General features: G+C 42.4%; 1 protein-coding gene across 8 annotated transcripts in view; it reads left to right on the top strand.

The window, feature by feature from the left end:
- The window catches only part of ELAVL4 (ELAV like RNA binding protein 4), a 138,003-nt gene that overhangs the window by 93,250 nt on the left and 25,523 nt on the right, over nucleotides 1-19,230 (top strand). For all 8 annotated transcript variants that reach the window (XM_051999728.1, XM_051999725.1, XM_051999724.1 and 5 more), the window contains one exon: nucleotides 17,298-17,401. In XM_051999728.1, coding sequence (XP_051855688.1) covers nucleotides 17,298-17,401 — 104 coding nt within the window. The remainder of the gene's footprint in view (nucleotides 1-17,297; nucleotides 17,402-19,230) is intronic.

Raw genomic sequence — 19,230 nt, 5'->3', positions numbered from 1 at the left:
TATATAAATAAAAATGTACAAAATAGTTAAATACATAATCATTTGGAAGGGGGCTAGTACTAGCATTTGTGATAGTAATACTAATTAGAGCATTTATCTAGAGCTTCAAGGTTTACATTGTGCTATAAATTTATTATTTCATTTGATCTTGAAACCAGACTTGTGAGCTGCTATTATCTGTTTTACATATGGGGAAATTGAATCTGAGAGAAATTAAGTGATTTACCCAGCTATTTGTAGTGCCTTCTGAATGGTATCACTAAAGAATGAATATGTGTGTGTGTGTGTGTATACATATACATTTATATATATATATTTATATACATTTATATGTATGTATGCGTGTTTGTATATATATTTTTTCTCTGTACCAACCAAATGACATTTTATATAAATGTTGACTATGTATTAGGGCACAGAAAAATTACAAACAAATGTTTAAAGGTGAAATGCTAAACACATTCTTTACAGATAATAATACAATTAAAATAGCAGTGAGTTCAGGGAGCAGCACCAACAAAAGAAAAAATATAGAATTTTTAGTGAACTCTTAAGCAATAAATGGATCAAAGAATAATTTCTTTATTTAGAAACAGAAAAATAACCACGTAAAAAGTAATGAGAACAATAACATACAAATATTTCAGAAATGAAGCCGGAGTAGTCCTCAGAAAAAATTCTATCCCTGAGGAAAAAATATCTAAGATAGAATTTGAACTCAGGACTTCCTGACTTTGTTGTTAGAAACTATACCATCTGACTCGGGAGCTATGTCTCAAAGAGAGAGGAACTTTGGGAGAAAGAGGTAGGAAAGAGTGCATTTCAGGTGTGGGAGACAGCTGGCCCCATTACTTACGCATATTCTTTTCTGACCTTCCCTGCCTGTGACTTAAAGTACATCTCCCTGCATCACATAAACTCAGAATTCTGCCCCCCAAAAAAGTGGGGGAAAGAAGTAAGCACCAAATGTATTATATTTATTTTTAGCCATGTTCCCTAGTTTGGGGTAAAATAAAATTTAAGTCTGGTTAGGATCCAGCCCTTACTTGATTCCCTTAGTTTATCCAGCATTTATTTAGCACCTACGTGTGTGCCAAGAGCTGTGTGAAAAACAAAGACAGGCCTGCCCTCAAGGAGCTCAGAAATGTAATGGGGGGGATAAACACCATCCTTGGGCATTCCTAGTTTAGCTCACCATCTCTTTGTCCTCAAATCTTGGTTAGCTGCCCCTGTGCTTAAAAGGTAAAAAGGCTTTTTTAAGAGTTGTTTTGTTATTTTTTGTATATTTTTAGGAATATAATTTTTTCCTCTAAGGACTATTTAAGCTACATTTCTGAAATATTTATATGTTATCATTATCATTACTTTTTACATAGTTATTTTTCTATCTAAAATTTGTTCTTTAACTCATTTATCATTTAAGATATCACTAAAAATTCTTCACTTAAGCCCGTGTCTTTTGTTGGTGCCCCTGAATTCATTGCTATTTTAATTACATAATGATCTGTAAAGGATGTGTTCAGCATTTTGCTTTTTAATATTTATAATTTTGTGTCCTAATACATAGTCTTTTTTATTTAAAAAAAGTCATGTGGTTGGTACCAGGAAATATATGTATATTTTACACGGCACTACAAATAATTTAGCTCTAAATTCCCAAAGTTTATTCAGTTCTGTATTTTGTCTTTTGTCTGTCTTCTTGTTACATTTATTAGCTCTGAGGGAGGAACATTAAAGTTTCCTTTTATTGTGTTATCTCTTTTATCAGTTAAATTTTATTTATGAATTCAGATGCTATCACATTTGTTGCATGTAAATTTAATACTGATATTGATTCGTTGTTTGTGGATCCCTCAAGCATAATGTGATTTTCTTGATTATTCTGTTGATATTATGAATTTTATTTCTGCTTCTTCTGATAGCATGATTGCACCTTCTGATTCTTTGGGTCCACCTGATGCATAGTCATTGTTTTTCCAGCTTCGTACTTAGAATCTATGCTTACCTTTACTTTTTAGCTGTTTCTTGCAAGGAGTAAAGTGTGGAATTGTGTTTTCTTATTCACTGTGCCATGAATTCATTTTGTTTTATTTAATTTATTTGTTTTTAACAACGAGAGTTAGGTTTACCTCCCTCTATATCTCTAATATTGGTTTTTTCCCTCCTTTCCAATTTTAAGTCAGTACTTTTCCCCTACACATTATTTTGTTTTGATGCACTCCTATTTTTACAAACTGTCTCCAATTTAAGATTCTAGCAGCGCTCTCCAGAATGTCCAGGGACTGCCAGCCAGAGTCTGTTCATAGGGACCTTGCCAGATCTCAAAGCACCCTTCATCCTAGATCCAGGCAAGAAGGTTTTGAAATACCACATCAATATGTGTTCATTGGTATTATTCTTATTGTTCATCCTCCTCAATCATAGCAAAAAAAAAAAAAATTGCCTTATATCATCCAGTCCTTAAAAGAGTCTGTAACTTAATCAGTTAGGCTCCCCGTGCATATTGCAACCTACTTACAACTTGTAGTGATTCAGAAGATATGATGTAGCTGAAAACTGAGTGACCTTAGGTGAGTGTTCTTGAATTGGGTCAGATGACTGCCTTTTTGACTTTCCAGAGCCCAGGTTCTCAGTTCTACCAGAGCTATCTCCCAGGCTTACAAATTATGGATACTTGCATGCATATTTCCCCCTTACGTAGAATTTAAAAGAAAGTTGTGATTTTAAAAGGGAATAATAATTCAAGAAGGAAGGACAAAGGAAGGGAAGGAAAGAAGGAAGGAAATTTCCCAACTGGAAAAGAATAGAAAAAAAAAAAAAAAAAGATTGCTTTCCAGGATACGCTCTTAACTGCTGCAGAAACCTTTTCACCCAGGACTTCACAATGCAAGGATCCTTCCCCTCTGCAGCCTCTCTGTCTAATTGACTAGTTCCTTTCAGAACCTCCATTTTAAGAATGCTCAGACCAGCCGTATCTTTATTCCTTTCCATACTGCACTTACGACTTTCCTGGCCTTTATCTTCTATGTCCCTTAGCCATTTGGCGATTATAGGACTGTACCAAAGATACACGTCTGGATTTAGCATAGGATATGGAAAAACTGGCTGGAGTTCTATTACAGAGGAGCCAGTGAGGACAATGGGGATGATCCCAGTTGTTCAAGCGCCACTTGTCTGGTGACCAGGTGTAGAACTGAGGAGCTGAGAGAGCCTCTTAGGACGCCTTGGCCATCCCAGTCCAGAGCTGGAATCTTATCCTAAAACTTATCAGAAGAGATGGCACAGGGCCCCAGCTCAGAGTGTGTCTTCAAACACAGGTGAGCATCGCTCAGGTACAGGGGCATTGCCCAGGAGGGGACACGCCCTTTTACAGCTGGGTATTCTAAGAGACTAGAAGCCCTCCCCATGGACTGGGATATATATAGCCATCATCCTTTTTTCTTTCTCTCTATTTTTAATGAAACTAGCAGCTGCATCTCATGTTCTAGAATAGTGTTTGTGTATGCATGGGGTGCTCAGAATATCTGCCTTTTCAGGTACAGCCCCACACAGGTAGTCATTTTTGATGGCATCCCACCTTCCTCCTCTGAGAACAGCCTTATGTTGGACTAGGTTAGATTGTCAGAGCTGGGGCCTTAAGACATCAAGTCAGAAGGTCCAGGCTGAGGATTGTAGACTTTCCGAGTGAGAAGGGACCAGTCCAGCTAATCAGCCCAACTAGTGTCCCAGAAGGAATCCTCCTTCTAATCTCTAACCTCCAGTCACCTCTCAAGAGCTAATTAATAGGAAGTTTTCTTTGACATTGGACCTCACTCTGCCTTTTGGAACCAGATACCCATAGCTTCTGGTTCTGGTTGGGACTAAGTCTGCCTTTCCTATGACTGTCCTTCACATGCCGTGACTGTCTTGGTGACCTAGGCAGTTACTTAAACTCTCTGGACCTTAGTCCCATTCTAGTTTGGACTATGTGACTTCTGATGTCAATTCGCCTCTGATCCTGTGGCCCACCCTGCATCTTCTCTTCTCCAGGGTAAATATCCCCATTTCCTCTAACAGATCCTTCCATGCTGGGGACTCGAGCTTTTCCCATGTTGGCTGCTCTCCTTTGGACTCAGACTTAGCCACGTGACCCATGGCTATATTGAATATAGATCAGATAATGTCTGATGAAGGCGGAGTACCTTGGGACTGTAACCTCCCTCGTCCTGGAAGCCATTCCTTGCTTAATGCATCCCAAATCACATTAGCTGTTTGGCCTCCATATGCTGCTGACTCACATTGAGCTTGCAATTCACTCAGAGGCTCTGGTGTCTTTCAAACTGCTATCTCTCCATACGTCCCTCATCTTATGCTTGTGAAGCTGATTCTCTAAACCTCTGGTATAAGACTTTATATTAATGCCTATTGAGTTTTATCTTGTTAGATTCAGCCAGTGCTCTAGCATGTTAAGTTCTTGAACTTGAACTCATCCTGCTTTGTATCATCTGCAAATGAAATAAATATACCACGTGCCCTTATCCAGCTCATTGGTAAAAGAGTTAAGAACGCGGGGCCAGACACAGATCCTTGGAGAACTGGAGAACTGTTCTCCAGACTTTTTCTTGTCAGGATATGGTGAAACATTACACTTTACTCACCAAGTCCCATATCCACTGATTTGGGATAGCATCTAGTTTATATCTCTCCATCTTTTCCCACCAGAATAACAGTAGAAGCTTTATCAAGTGCTTAGATTAAGTCTATGTCAGCTCTTTCTATAGCATCCCTCTAATCTGTTGGTTCAGTTATATAGCATCCCTCTAATCTATTAGCTTACCCTATCAAAAAACGAAAGAAGGTTAATATGACGTTACCCTAATCTTCATGAAGCCATGACAGCTCTTTCTGATCACTGCCTCCTTCTCTAGATATTCACTGACCATCTCTTTCATCAAAGTCAAACTCACAGTTCTGTTCTGTTTCTTAAAAATTTTCGTTATTTCCCTTCTCCTATCTTGCACGATTCTTTCTTTACCACCTTTCAGTGATGATGGTGCATTGGAGATCACATCAGCCAGTTCCTAATGTATCGGAGGATATCATTCATTTTGGTGATGTGACTCAGAATCATCAATGTGTTCTGATGAGACACTTTCTTATTGTTTCCCTGTGTTTCTTGGATATCATCCTGTTAGCCATTTTTTTGGGTAATTTTCACCCTCCTTGGCCAATAAAACAAGGACAAGATTAGGAACCAGCTCTCTGTTCTAGGTGATCATTACCCGGCACAACCCAAATCACTGGTCTGATCTTTTCTTTGATCCTTCTATGGCCCTCTATGTTGGAAGGAAACTTAGGGATCACCTTGTCCAGTGCCTTTTGTTGACAGATGAGGGAAATGAGCAATCCTGAGGTGACTCTGCTGGTAAATAAATTGCATATTCTAGACTCAAACCCAGATCTCTGGCCTGAGTTCTACTATTTGTGCTAATGAGCCATGTGCCCTCATTTGATAGGGACTGAATTCTCAAAGTGCTGTGGTTCATATATTTGTGTTAAGCTCCCTTTCCTCTCTGCAGAAAATGGTTTATTTGCTGATCGGTAAGCAGAGAAGTAAGTCTAATAGAATCAGTCCTTCAGAGAAAGGGACCCCAGAGGACATCTGCTCCAACCCCTCCATGAAGAACGAATCCCCTCCATGACATCCCTGAAGAGGGATTTCATTCAAAGTGATAAAAAGCCACAGAGTTAATTAAAAGATTCCTAGGTTTAAAAAAAAAGGAGTTAAGCAATTAAGTTACTATAAAATACCTTTGAGTTAACAACTATTTTAAAATTACCAAAATGATTTTTTTAAGTTTGAGGAGAAAATAGAGGTATATATATTAACCTAGCTTATTCTGTTTCAACTCACTAAAAGTGTTTTAAAAAACAAGATTTTTTGCTTCCCTCTCCTTCCTCCACAAAAAAGTCTTAAATCGAAGTTTTGTCTGACTTTGGGCAGGCCTTCTCTTCCAGGCTTTCAATAGGCCTGTTTCTCTGGAGTTTGAATGTAATGGACACAGACATAGAATTCCATTTTATTGCCTCTTCTTAGGTCCTGGAGCCTCCATGACTTTAATATACATACCACTGTCATTATTTCCTTTATATTTCAAGGCTTAGCTGAAACGCTATCTCTTCAGGAAGTCTTCCAAGAATTCCTAAGGAATTGATGACTTTTCCCTTGTGCCCTCATTGAACAAGTGCCTCCCCTCAGCATTTGCTTTTATTCCAATCTACACTGAAATTATTTTTAAAATAATGACGGCCTTATTTAAGTGCTAAGTCACATCTCATCCTGTGAGATGTGAAGGTTTTCTGTGAGGACGGGGTCTACCTGCTAATGATTTTTGTCTCTTCTCTAGGACCTCGTGTACATTTTTGAGGTGGCTGATCTTAGTCAGTTATTGAACAAATTTATGAGTTAATGAAGTCAAAGACAAAGTATTGAAGAGAAGCCTTTGATAAGGGTCAGTGTGCTGCAGTGGAAGGGTGACCGGTTGCTTTGGCCTTCTTGGATTGTCTGAGCAGCATTTCCCAAATCCTTGACCTTGAATGGGTCCCTGGGTCTCCCAGAGTGGAGGTTCTTCACCTTGGTTGGGCAGGTGAACAGGCAGGCTGGCAAATCCCATGGACTCTTCCTCAGAATCATGCCTTTATATGCATAAAGGAAAGAAATAATGTCGAAATCCCAGTATCAGCATTTGTTTTTAAGTTCATGCACCCTCAGGTTAAGAATCCCCTGTCCTAGAACCTCTATTTCTTTATCTATAAAATGGGAGTGATAACGTCTACCCAGATTAAGGTTGTGAAGACCAGTTGCAAAAGAATGAGTGAAATTGCTCGGGAAGCTATAAAATGCCAGTGTTAGGTATTCTTAGCTCATCTGGTCCCCTCTTCTGACAGGTAAGGTGACTTATTGGGGACAGGATGAGCTAAGTGGCCTCTGAGGGCCCGAGAGTCTGAAACTGGAGCCCAGAAGGGAAGGGCCTTGGCCCGGGTCACACAGCAGCTGGGCATTAGGTCCAATACCTGAGCCGAGACCTCTCCACCCCCTGCCTATCCCCGTTCCTCTTTCAGTCAGGGCGATTTGCACCGAGCCGGCAGCAGGTATTTATGTCGGTGATTCATTCCTCCACGGATACCTTCCACTCCTTTGCTAACCTTTGTTGCCAGGCCAGCTTCTTACTCGGGTTTAAATGCTTTGAGTTGACAGGAGTGAAGGCTCAGAAGATGTTAGATTTCTTGGTCCAGGGGTGAGGGGCGAGGAGTTTAATCCTCAGGATTTAACAGCCTGATTTGAGGCCCCACCTTGGTGCTCCGAGGCACCAATCCTTCTCACCTTCCAGGAAGCACCCCGCAGCTCCCCGTCAGGGCCGTCCAAGACATAATGGGCTGCCTTGGGATGCAGTGACTTCCCCACAGGTCCAGTCCTCCAGCAGAGGCAGCATGTTTTAGTATATAGCGTATAGTAGAATATATAAAACATTAAATAAGGAACCAGGAAGGCATACGTGGGGATACTTCCTAGTCCTGTGATCCCAGGCAAGGGGCTCATCTTCATTTGTAACTTTGAGGCCCATTTTATTTTTTTTTATTTTTTTCATAATTATAACTTTTTATTGACAGAACCCATGCCTGGGTAATTTTTTACATTATCCCTTGCACTCACTTTTGTTCCAACTTTTCCCCTCCCTCCTTCCACCCCCTCCCCAAGATGGCAAGCAGTCTGATATATGTTAAATATGCCACAGTATATCCTAAATACAATATATGTTTGCAGAACCGAACAGTTTTCTTGTTGCACAGGAAGAATTAGATTCAGAAGGTAAAAATAACCTGGGAAGAAAAACAAAAATGCAAACAGTTTACATTCATTTTCCAATGTTCTTTCTCTGGGTGTAACTGCTTCTGTCCATCCTTGATCAATTGAAACTGAGTTAGATCTTCTCTTTGTTGAAGAAATCCACTTCCATCAGAATACATCTTCATACAGTATCATTGTTGAGGTATATAATGATCTCCTGGTTCTGCTCATTTCCCTCAGCATCAGTTCCTGTAAGTCTCTCCAGGCCTCTCTGAAATCATCCTACTGGTCATTTCTTACAGAACAATAATATTCCATAACATTCATGTACCACAATTTATCCAACCATTCTCCAATTGATGGGCATCCATTCAGTTTCCAGTTTCTGGCCACTACAAAGAGGGCCGCCACAAACATTTTGGCACATACAGGTCCCTTTCCCTTCTTTAGTATCTCTTTGGGGTATAAGCCCAGTAGAAACACTGCTGGATCAAAGGGTGTGCACAGTTTGGTAACTTTTTGAGCATAGTTCCCAATTGCTCTCCAGAATGGCTGGATGTGTCCACCAACAGTGTATTAGTGTCCCTGTTTTCCCACATCCCCTCCAACATTCCACATTATCTTTCCCTGTCATTTGAGGCCCATTTTAACTCCGAATCCAGGATTCTGGATAATCGCTTGTTAGATGCGTTGGAGAGGAGATTCAGGTACAAGATGTCTCTCTTTTGGTTCATATTTTTTGTATGACCAGTCCTTAGCAAAAGATGATAAACTCATGTTTGTTGAGGAATTGAGCATGTGCCTTGTGAAGGTCAAAGGAATTGGAGATGGAACTGGATGAGAAGGGGCCCGAGGACATACCGTAAGTGTTTTGGAGTGCCCTAAAAAGGCAATTTTAGCCATTCTAGATAATCAGTTCCTTTTCTTGTGAGCTTTCTCTTGAAAAGGTAGAACAACTAAAAAGTGGTTTAATTCATCAGATTGTATTTAAAAGAAAGAGCACAAAAGAGTTGGATTTGAATGTTACTTCTTCCATTTGTTAGCTTGTGGGGGGGGTCACTATAGTTAGCTCAAGTACCACCTTCTACCTGAAGCCTTTCCTCCCCTCCCCCCTTTTCGAGATGCTGGTACCTCACCCTCCCCTTGAATTTATACCACGTTTATTTCAGTGTGGATGCATGTATATGTGTTAATGTGCGTATATACACATGTATGTGTGTAGACACATATAACTGAATATTGTCTCCTTCAGTAGAATATAAGTCACAGGGAGGATAGACACTGTTTAACTTGAAACTTTGTACTCCCAGTGTGTGTCTGGAACGTTAAAGGGACTTTTTAATAAAGGCAGGATTTACTAAGCTGTATAAGTCTCAATTCCCTCATCTGTAAAATGGGAATAATAATAATCTTCACATTTCTTTACCTCATAGGGCTATGGTTAAAAGCATGAGCTGCTGCTCTATCCCAGATCAGGAATAGAGAGTCAAAAGGAACCTTAGAAATCAGCAACTATTTCCTGGACCTTTGTCCACCGAGATAACAAGGTTAACATCCCAGGTTGTCCGTTCGTCCACCCATATGTATGCATATATGATGATATTTTCATATAGATGAAATTATTTCATTCTTATAAAGTAATTCTTGATATTCCTATTATGCTGCAAAGCTTTCAGTGAACTTTTCATCCATCATCTTATTTAAACTTATGTAAAAATGGAATTGTGATAACTAGATGGTGCAGTGGATAGTGCCAGACCTGCAGTCAGAATGATTTGTGTTCCCTGAGTTCAAATCCTGCTTCAGACACAGATTTTGATCCTGGGCAACTCTCTTTCCCTTGTTTGCCTCAGTTTCCTCATCTATAAAATGAGCTAGAGCAAGAAAGGGCAAACTACTTTTACTATTTTAACCAAGAAAACTTCCACAGTGGTCATGATGAAGTGTTGAACATGACTAAAAAAATGACTAATCTATAATAGTAAGAAAAGAAATGGAATTAAGGCTCTATCAATAAATGAATAGTATTAATTAAGCACTTAATGTGTGTTAAGATCTAAAGACAAACAAATGAAAATGGTATTTTGATTGGTTATGATTCACACATTTTGCAGATGGTAAACCGAGATTCAGTAACTTATTTCTAGTCAGGAGCCAATAAAGATAAAAGGCAGGATTTGAACACAGCTCTCCCTGACTATTCATTTTGCCAGGTGGCTTATTTAATTTTTTTCAGATATATCTACAACACCTTGTCTCTAAAATCTGATTACCTGCTCTTTGGTATCCCACCAAAAGAGCCTGGGTAAAAGGAGGCTGGAAAGGGGCCAAGGGGATGGCATAGAGTAGGAGAGCGATCCATGCCCCCATTGTGTATGGCAGGATCCCCACTAGTATCTGTCAAAAGAACGATCTGAGTTTCTACTCGATTTTTCTTCCTGCCCAAATCTATCCATCCTGCAAAGCTCATCTCAAGGCGTATGACTTTTATAAGCTCCAGAGCCCCAGAGAGGAGTGGGAAGCTGGTTGGAGGAGCTGAAATTCAAACTGGGATATCAGTTCTGGGTGAGACAGCAAGAGTGAGGGTGGGTTGGGAGCTCACTGTTTGTCTGACTCAGCCCATCCCCCAGAGCATCTGCCTTCTATGGCAGCTGTGTGCATTCTCTGAACCTTTCCCAGTGCTGATGTGTTCTCTGCCAGCCACTTCTTGACTCAGTCACCCCAGTGGGGAGGCTGGGAGTTAGATCTTTGAGGGAAGCGATTCCACCTCAGACCAGGAGCCTCCTTTAGCCTCACTCCCCTTGCTTACTTTTTCACCATTTTCCAGAGATTGATTACTTTTAAGATTTAAGGAATAATCAAGAAGGGTTAAATTTCCAATACTGTTTCTCCTGAGCCCCCCTATATATGAATATATATATATATATATATATATATTCCTGAGCATATATATGTGTGTGTATGTGTATATATGTATGCATATATGTATGTGTATACGCACACACGCACACACACACTCTCAGCCAGATTGACTTAATTGCTTTTAGAAGAGGTATTTCTGAAAAGGGTATAGTAAGAATAGTTGGTACAGAACATTCCCACAAAACCCAGCAGCATTCTCTCTTAAAAATAAACACAGGAAAAGTCTGCTCAAACTTAGAATCCAGTAGTGGTAAGTCACATGGATAGAGTTAAATCAGAGCCCAGACTAGTGCATACAGCTCAGGAGTCCTTTCTGGAGTCCAGAGTGGCATTCTTCTCTAGTACACCGGTCAGCTTTCTTTGGATGTCCACTGCTCAGCTCTCAACGTCTCTTCATTCCCAGTTCTAATGCTGTCATTAGCTGCTGACACCAATAGTTACCCTAGATGACACTGAGAGGTAGCAAACAACAAGCACATTTTAATTGTTTATTATGTGACAGGCCCTGCTCTAAACCCTGGACAGAGAGATGGGAACAAAAGGAAAATCAGTCCTACTGTCATAGGGCTTGCAGTATAATGAGAGAAGACAGGAAACAAAAGGGAGTCCAAAAGTTGTGTAAGGTGAGGCAAGATGAAGTCCAGAAAGTCAAAAAGAGTTAGGTTGGCTCCTCCCCTAGATGGAAACCCTAGAAGAAACTCTCCAGTGGACAAGAGAGCTAGCCTGGAGGAAGAATGCTCTGGGATGAGAAGGATAGTGAATGTTCCAAGATGAGGAGACCCCAAACTCTGAGGGAATTTCCAGTGTGAGAGTGTAGCTGAACTGTGGAAAGCCAGAAGGTACAATCAGGAGGAGTTGTCTGTCCAGGAGGATGCAATCTGTCATCTCCCAAACTCACCAGGTTGGCTGGATGCTTCTATTCTGTGATGGTTGAGTACCTGGGTTCAAGGAAGAGAGAGAGAGAGGAGAGACAGACAGACAGAGACTGAGGCAGACAGACAGACAACAGAGACAGGAAAGAAAAAAAGGGAAGAAAAAAGGAAGGAAGGAGGAGGAGGAGAAAATAAGAAAGAGGAGAAAGAGAGTTGTATGTGCCTATAGCCATCATGGCTGGGTGGGAGACAGATAGCTGGCCTTCCTACCTGGCTCTAGAAGGTGCTACTCAAAGTAACCCTCCAGTCCCTCATAACCAGAAGCGAGCTCCCCAAGTTTCCATGTATAAAGAGTTCAGTGTAGATGGAACATGTAGTAAGCCGAAGGGAGTTATATGGAAAGGTCCATGTTATGAAGGACTTTAAATGTCTACCAGCTGGAGTCTAAGGATATCTGTCAGCATGTAAAAAAGAGGAGAGGGAGAGGTCGGAAACAAACAGATGAAGGTAAGCAATCCCTGAATTTAACTTAGCCTCAGTTTACTCATCTCTAAAATGAATGAATTGTGAAAATAGTACCTACTTCTTGGCTGTTTTGAAGATCAAATGAAGTTTTTATATATATGTCAAGTGCTATGTTAATGGAGGGAGGGGAAGCAGGAGAATGGGAGGAAAGAAGCATTTATTAAACACCTGCTGTATGCCCTCCCCCATGCTAAGTGCTTTACAAATATTATCTCATTTGATCCTTACAACAACCCTGGTAGGTAGATACTATTATGAATCTCATTGTTCAGCTTCTTCAGCTGAGCTGAGAACAAAGTGACTTGCCGAGGGTTATACATGCATGTGTGTATGAGGCTGGATTTGCACTCAGCTCATCCTGATCCAGGCCCCGTGAATCACTTAGCTGTTGTTAGTTGTTATTATTGTGAATAGATGTTTGTTGCCTGACCATCATACAACTATTCATTTGCTTTAAAAAAAATTAAGGTACAAGATTTTAGATTTATCCCTATTCCGTTTTATCTTAATCAATTTGGTCCATTTTTCCCAGCTTTGTCTCATTCAGACAATGAACATACATTGATTAAATTCTTACCGTGTGCCAGGTTCTGGTTGGAAAAATAGAAACAATCCCCATCCACCCAAAGAACTTTGATGGCGAGGGTGAACATATCAAAACATATATGAGTGAATGATGGCATATAGGTCTCCTTCCAGGTCACCAGTGACCACATGAAGCGGACTGAATGGTCTGGGGAGGTCCAGGGTCCAGCAGTGGTAGGAATAGGCCCTAAGCCACGGTTTGGCTCGGGATTGGGTGGTGCCCTCCTCGCCCCATCATCAGCATCTTTTCCACTCTGATTATACTTTGAGTCTGTTTGGGCAAATTTCTGTTTTCCTGAGCACAGCTGGCAGCAGGGGGAGGTGGCTCAGATGGGCTTCCTGGGACTGAACGGGCAGGGAGTGGATCATTCCCAGCCACGTGGTCGGGTATTTGCTGCCCAGGGATCCTGTCGCTGTGCCTGGAGGTGCAAGATTTCAGCCTGAGCCAAGGATTCTAGCATCCACCCAAGGTCCTTGCTGCCCTCCGATGTTTTTGTGCCCAGCAGGTGCCCATCTGGCCTGGCCTCGGGAGCTTGGCAAAGAGAGGAGAAACTCGAGATGTCTGTGGAACGAGAAAAGAGTCAGGTGGGCAGAATGGCCCTGTGAGAAGGCTGACTCGGTCTGCTCACCCGGTCTTTTGGTCAGCGTGCCCCAGCTTGGGGAGCCTCACCGGTACCCCACTTTGCAATATTCCCTATGCGGCCTCTTCACGCCCTCCGCAGTAGTCTGGCCCATCTCTTGCTGTCCTTGCATAGTATATTCCATTTCCATCCTCAGGCCTTTGCCTGTGCTCTTACCCAGAAGTGCTCCCTTGCTGCTTCAGTCCCACCTTGTCCAGCACTTCTGGGTGGCTCGCATCTTTGCCGGGAGCCCCGCTCCTCTGGCGTTTTATATCTGGCATTTCAGCTCCCTGAGAGCAGGGCCTGCTTCTGCTTTTCTTTGTATTTACAGCAGTTAGTGTACTCCATACAGCATTTGGTACGGAGTAGGTGCTTTATGACTGCCAACTGACTACGTGTCTGTACGAACAGGTCACTTGTTTTAAAGCAAGAGGGAAAATGAATTAATGACTAAAGATGCTTTTATCTGGCTCCAAAATGCAGCTCTCCACACATGTAGAAGCACCTGCTCACTATAACCAACCCAACACACTCTACTCCAGACAGAGTGGTGGGAAGGCCCGGCCTGGGCCCTCTCAGCTTACCCAAGCAACAGACTTACTCTGGAGACTGGGCCGGACCACGGGCCTTTCCTTCATGGGTCCGGGTTTGGAGCCGCATTGGTGGAAGCCTGGTCCTTGCCCTTTACAGAAGTGGAAGCTCTCTCTCACCTGGGGCTCAGATGCTATGGAGCACAGCGGGATCATTGAGTTTCAGCACGGCATGGCCTTTGAGTGCTTTCGCTGGAAGTCCTGGTGGTTAGAATAGACACCCAGTCAGCCAGTGTGCCCAGGGATGGCTTTTCCTCTGGTTTCCATGTCCTCCTCCATCCCCTCTGCTCTTGCATGTCAAATAAACTGGGTTTTCCGTTGGAAAATGGTCTGCCATCAGCTTCCTTAGTGCTGTTGTATTGTGGTCATTGGGTTGTTGATGGCTGGTGGCAGCCTTTTCTTGCTGTTGCCTCATGAAATGGTGAATAATTAGTTTCAGGGAAGCCCAGTGGTCTTCATGGAAAGGATGGACCAGTATGGCAACCACTGTCACCTAGCATTCCTGCTTGGCCACCTAAAGGAAGATTCCCAGAAAGTTTAGGTGTGGAAGGCAGGTGGGGCAACTTCCCGTTTCCTTGCTCCCAAAGGTCTCTCACTTCTGTATGTTTTCCATCTTCTTAGGGGCATCAGAAGGTCCCCATCTAAGGGCATATGGGTGGTTGACCTTCTATGGGAATTTGAAGAAAGAGAGGTGTATTTTAATTCCCATAGATATCTGCCTAATTTTAGAAAGACTCCTGTCTTCCCCAGAAACAGACACCAATTCTTGTTAGGAATTCTCCTACAGAAATTCTCACTGGGGGCTGTGTGTCAGGAGGGAGCAAAGTATCACTTCTTTCAGGTGTTAAAGGTGAGTCAGGAAGAATGTCAGAAAGAGGCAGTTATGATGGTATGGAAGGAAACCTTAGAGCGCCATATAAATATTAGCTCGCTCTCTCTATATATAAAAATTACAAACAAAAAGCCAGGAATATTCAAATATATATTTGAATATTCCTGGCTTTTTGTTTGTAATTTTATGTTTTTTCCTCCCTCCCTTTCTTCCCCTCTCTCTCTCTCTGTCTCTCTGTCTCTATCTTTTTCCCCCTCTTTTTCTCTTTCTTTTCTTCTTCCTCGTCTTTTCTCTTTCCCCCTCTCTCCCTTTCCTTCTTTCCCTCATTCTTGTTCTCTCACTGTGAATTGGGCCAGAAGTGCTGGTTATAGAACCGGCCACCTTTCTGAGGTCGATACATTGGGTAAATGTGACCTACCGAAAAGCCTGTGCTTCAGGGGAGCTCAATGGAAGTAAAGGATAATAACCTGGATGCCATTTAAAATAGCGACACGTTGTGTCTGGAACTGTCTGTAAGCACTTAGTCATTGAAAGGAAGCATGGGTTTAAATAGAAAAGACGATAAAAAGTGTTTTGGTACACGATTCTCTTTTTTTAAATGGCTTCTGTTGTCTTCAAGGTAAAGTTAAATGAGAAAATTGCAGGATATAAGTAGATTTAATTAGATTGATGTAATCTGGCTGCATAAAACCCAGACAAAATGAAAAGAAACTGATGTTTTAAAACCAAAGCCATCCAAGCCATGCTCTTGTGCTTTTCAAAATGGAGCCAGAGAAGGCATTTGAAATGAGGGAGAAGCATATAATTGGCAAGGGCGTAGTGCTCACTCCTCACTGATGATGTAGAGAGGACGTCACATGGTGTGGATGACATCCTCTCCAATGTTCCTTCCAGAACCCCCTACCCATTTTTCTAATGAAAGTTATACTTGGCAGATTGCATATACCACTGTATTCTTCCAAAGTAAGAGTGAGGAGGGAGAGGGTGGAGATGAGAGGGGGTGAATTTGATTGGTTGATTGATTGTGTGTGTGTGTGTGTGTGTGTGTGTGTGACACACACGTTTCTCTGCACGATATATGTGTGTGATCTATAAAATATATTCACATACATATATACACAGATGTGTGCACATACATGTATCTGTATTTCTCCATGGTATATGTGTACACACACACACATGCATATGGCTGTGTATGTAAATGTTGCAGGGAAGTGCTCTGACTCTTAGAACTTAATGTGTCCTTGAATGTATGGACAGGTATTTTTTTTTCTCCAGTATTTTTAAATTTGATTTTTAAATTAGTTTAGATATAAAAAAATTTCATGATACAAACCCAATTGTTTCATAGGGTCCCCTCCTACTACCAATATCAACACAGACATTTACCAGCAAAACAGAAGCTGTTGAGCTGATTTTGGCTGCTAAAATGGGCTCTCATCAAGAAGCAGTGGCAGGCTGTTTGGTCTCCCGTCAGCATCACCGGCGCTCTGAAGGAGGCTTTATATAACCCTTCTTTCCTGGCGTGTGATGTCCTTTCATTTAACTCATGGCGGCCCTGCCTGACGCCCACAGTGCCTGGACACTCAGACTGGATCCTGTAGCTGTCCCAGAGCCGTGCTGCTGAAAGGGGGGAATGTCAAAGACTTAAAGTTTCCGAATGATATTTTTAGCTGATGACACATGGCGGAGAGAGCTGATGGACTATTTATAAGCTTTAGCATGGTTGCAAGCACATTCTCGGGCTTGGAGTGGTTGCCCGTTTTGTTGATGGTGGCGGTGATTTTTCTTAATCAGGAACCCTGTTGTCATTTCTTTGTAGACACGTTGCCCCCCATCTCCTTACACAGAAGCCGAACCCCTGATTACAAATGTCTTTCACTTTGCCCTTTGTACTACATTCTCACTAGTTGACTGGTAGAAAAACTGTTTTCAGGGAGAGGAATTTTCTTTTCGGTGAGTGGCGGGCTGAGGGTATGTCGCAGTTGCTTCGAATTCTAGCACCATATACAGTAAAATGATTGCCTCCCTGCAGTGAAAAGAACACTGAATCTAGAATCAGGGGACCTCGCTTCTGATCTCACCATTGACAATTAGAATTCTCTTTGTAACACTGGGCAAGTGACGCCCCCTCTCTGGATCCTCGTGAGCTATAACATGAGAAGATTGTCTTAGATGGTAGCTTTTCCATCCTGTGTTCAGGATTCTGTGTTCACTGGGCTAGAAACCATGCAGCCGGGAAGAGCAGCCCGTGGGGGTGACTTCCATCCTGCATGTGGAAGACAGTGACATCCGTTCTTTCGATTCACTGCTGTATGGGGTTTTTAACACACACATTTTTGTATATTGGGGTATTGTTTCTTCAGTTAAAGGCGTGATGGAGGAAGTATTTGAAAACCTCCATGTCGGGAGTCACATTTGGCCGTGGCGGTGGCTCGTAGTCATGGTGTGCTAATGTGCTCTGTCTTGCCTTTCTCTCTAAAGATACTAAGTCTTTTTCTGTTTCTTTTATTCTTTCAACAGGACAGAGTTTAGGGTATGGATTTGTTAACTATATTGATCCAAAGGATGCAGAGAAAGCCATTAACACTTTAAATGGACTCCGGCTCCAGACAAAAACCATCAAGGTAAGAGAATGCCAGAGCTGTTTGTCTGTCCATCTGTCTGCCCACCGTCCAGGCTCAGGGAGAACTGGGGCTGACATCCCCTCCCTGCTACCCATAGATGTGGCTGTGCGGTATCTCTTCTCCAGAATCAAGGCAGGTCCCTTGGCAGCTGGAAGAGCTTTTTCATCATCACCTGCACTCCCACTCCCCTCGTCCCCAACCCAACTGCAGCTTTTCCAGATCTTTATTTATAGACAAAATCATTAGCAAGAATTTTAAGCATTACCAAGAATGGGGATGGTTAAAAAATAAGACAACTATCAACAGCCAAAGGTAAAGGAAGATTCCCCTGGGTTAAAACAGTTGACAAATAGCTGATAGTGGAGTCAAGTCGGTTTTGGACTGCTCCCTGGGAGATGTTGACCCCTTCTCCGCCTGCCCAGAGTTTTTCTCCGATTCTCCTACTTTGGGTTAACATGACAGGCCTCTGAGGGCAGGAGAAAGGTGTCCTTCTTCCCCAACCCCAATCCCTGGCTTAACATATTGGCTCCCATGCTGGCCAGCATCTGCCAGACTCCCTTGTTTGGAACACTGGGATCTGACAAAGCATTGTATAAAAGGAGAAAATCCCTCCCCAGATGGGACCCTGCAGGTAAGATACTCCAGCTTTTGATTTCTGAGAGCATGAAGTAGAAACTTTGACTAGAATAGGCTCAATCATCTCAGTTGACAGAGGGAGTCCTCGCTGAAGAATGATGGCCCAGTGTAGAGGGAGGGAGAGAGGAGGAAAGAAATCAGGGGGAGAGCGAATGGTGATCTCTCTGCCTTTGGCAGTGGTGTGGCACATTCAGGGAAGGATTCTCCCTGCTCTTTGGGAGCAGTTTACTTTTCCAACTGAGTTTAGTTCAGACTTATCTTAAAAGATGCAGGCACGTAATGATGGGTTCTGGAAGGCCCATCAGATTCTGGATGGCAGGAAGAATGCCAGCTTTAGACTTTAGAAAATCAAATAACTAAGGAAAATCCATGGACAGATCAACAAGATTGCTTGATGTATCCGCTGTGGGGAGGGGCTGTGAGGAGATCCTCCCATCTCAGCAAGACTGGTTGGACCAGTTGGTTACCATGCTGTGGTCAGTCTTTGTTCTAGGCCTTTTCGTTCTTAGAAAGACTCCTTGACAGGGAGCTGGAAAAGGTACCTCCTCCCTTCTCTTGGGTTCACCCAATTCCACCTCCACATGCCTGAATCTAGTGGCCCTAGCTTCCAGACTATTCCATGAATAGGACACCCCCAACTCTCAGCACCAGGCATTTTCTCTGGCCATTTCCCATGCCTGAAATGTTCTCTCCCCTCATCTCTGCCTACTGCCTTTTCTGGCTAAAATCCCACCCACAGGAAACCTTTCTCAGCCCTTCTTAATCCTAGTGCCTTCCCTCTCTTTAATTATTTCCTCTATATCCTGCATACAGCTTGTTTGTACCTATTTATTTGCTTGCTATCTCCCTAATTAGGTTGTTAGTTCCTTGAGGGGCGGGAACTACCTTTGGCCTTTCTTTTTACTCCTCAAATGTCAGTGGGCCTGGTGGCTGTGAGTGACAGACAATCTTGATACTTATCTTCAGTCATCTGCAGATGACCCTTTGGCCCCAAGCACCATTTACAGATGGTAAAACTGAGACTTAGGAGAAAATGGAGGTTATAGCCATTCTGCGTACATTAAAATATTTTCTTCCAACTCTCCATATTAAATTTCCCTCAGATCTTGACTCACAGGGCATCTGAACTGGGGGACGAAGATCATTTTGCAAAGTGGAAAATGGAGGCCAAGGGAAATGATTGTCTCTGGTTG

Source organism: Antechinus flavipes, chromosome 4, assembly GCF_016432865.1.
Source record: "Antechinus flavipes isolate AdamAnt ecotype Samford, QLD, Australia chromosome 4, AdamAnt_v2, whole genome shotgun sequence".
In the NCBI taxonomy this organism is placed as follows: domain Eukaryota; kingdom Metazoa; phylum Chordata; class Mammalia; order Dasyuromorphia; family Dasyuridae; genus Antechinus; species Antechinus flavipes.
The sequence above is the reverse complement of the archived record's forward strand: the minus strand, read 5'-3'. Positions and strand labels throughout refer to the sequence as shown.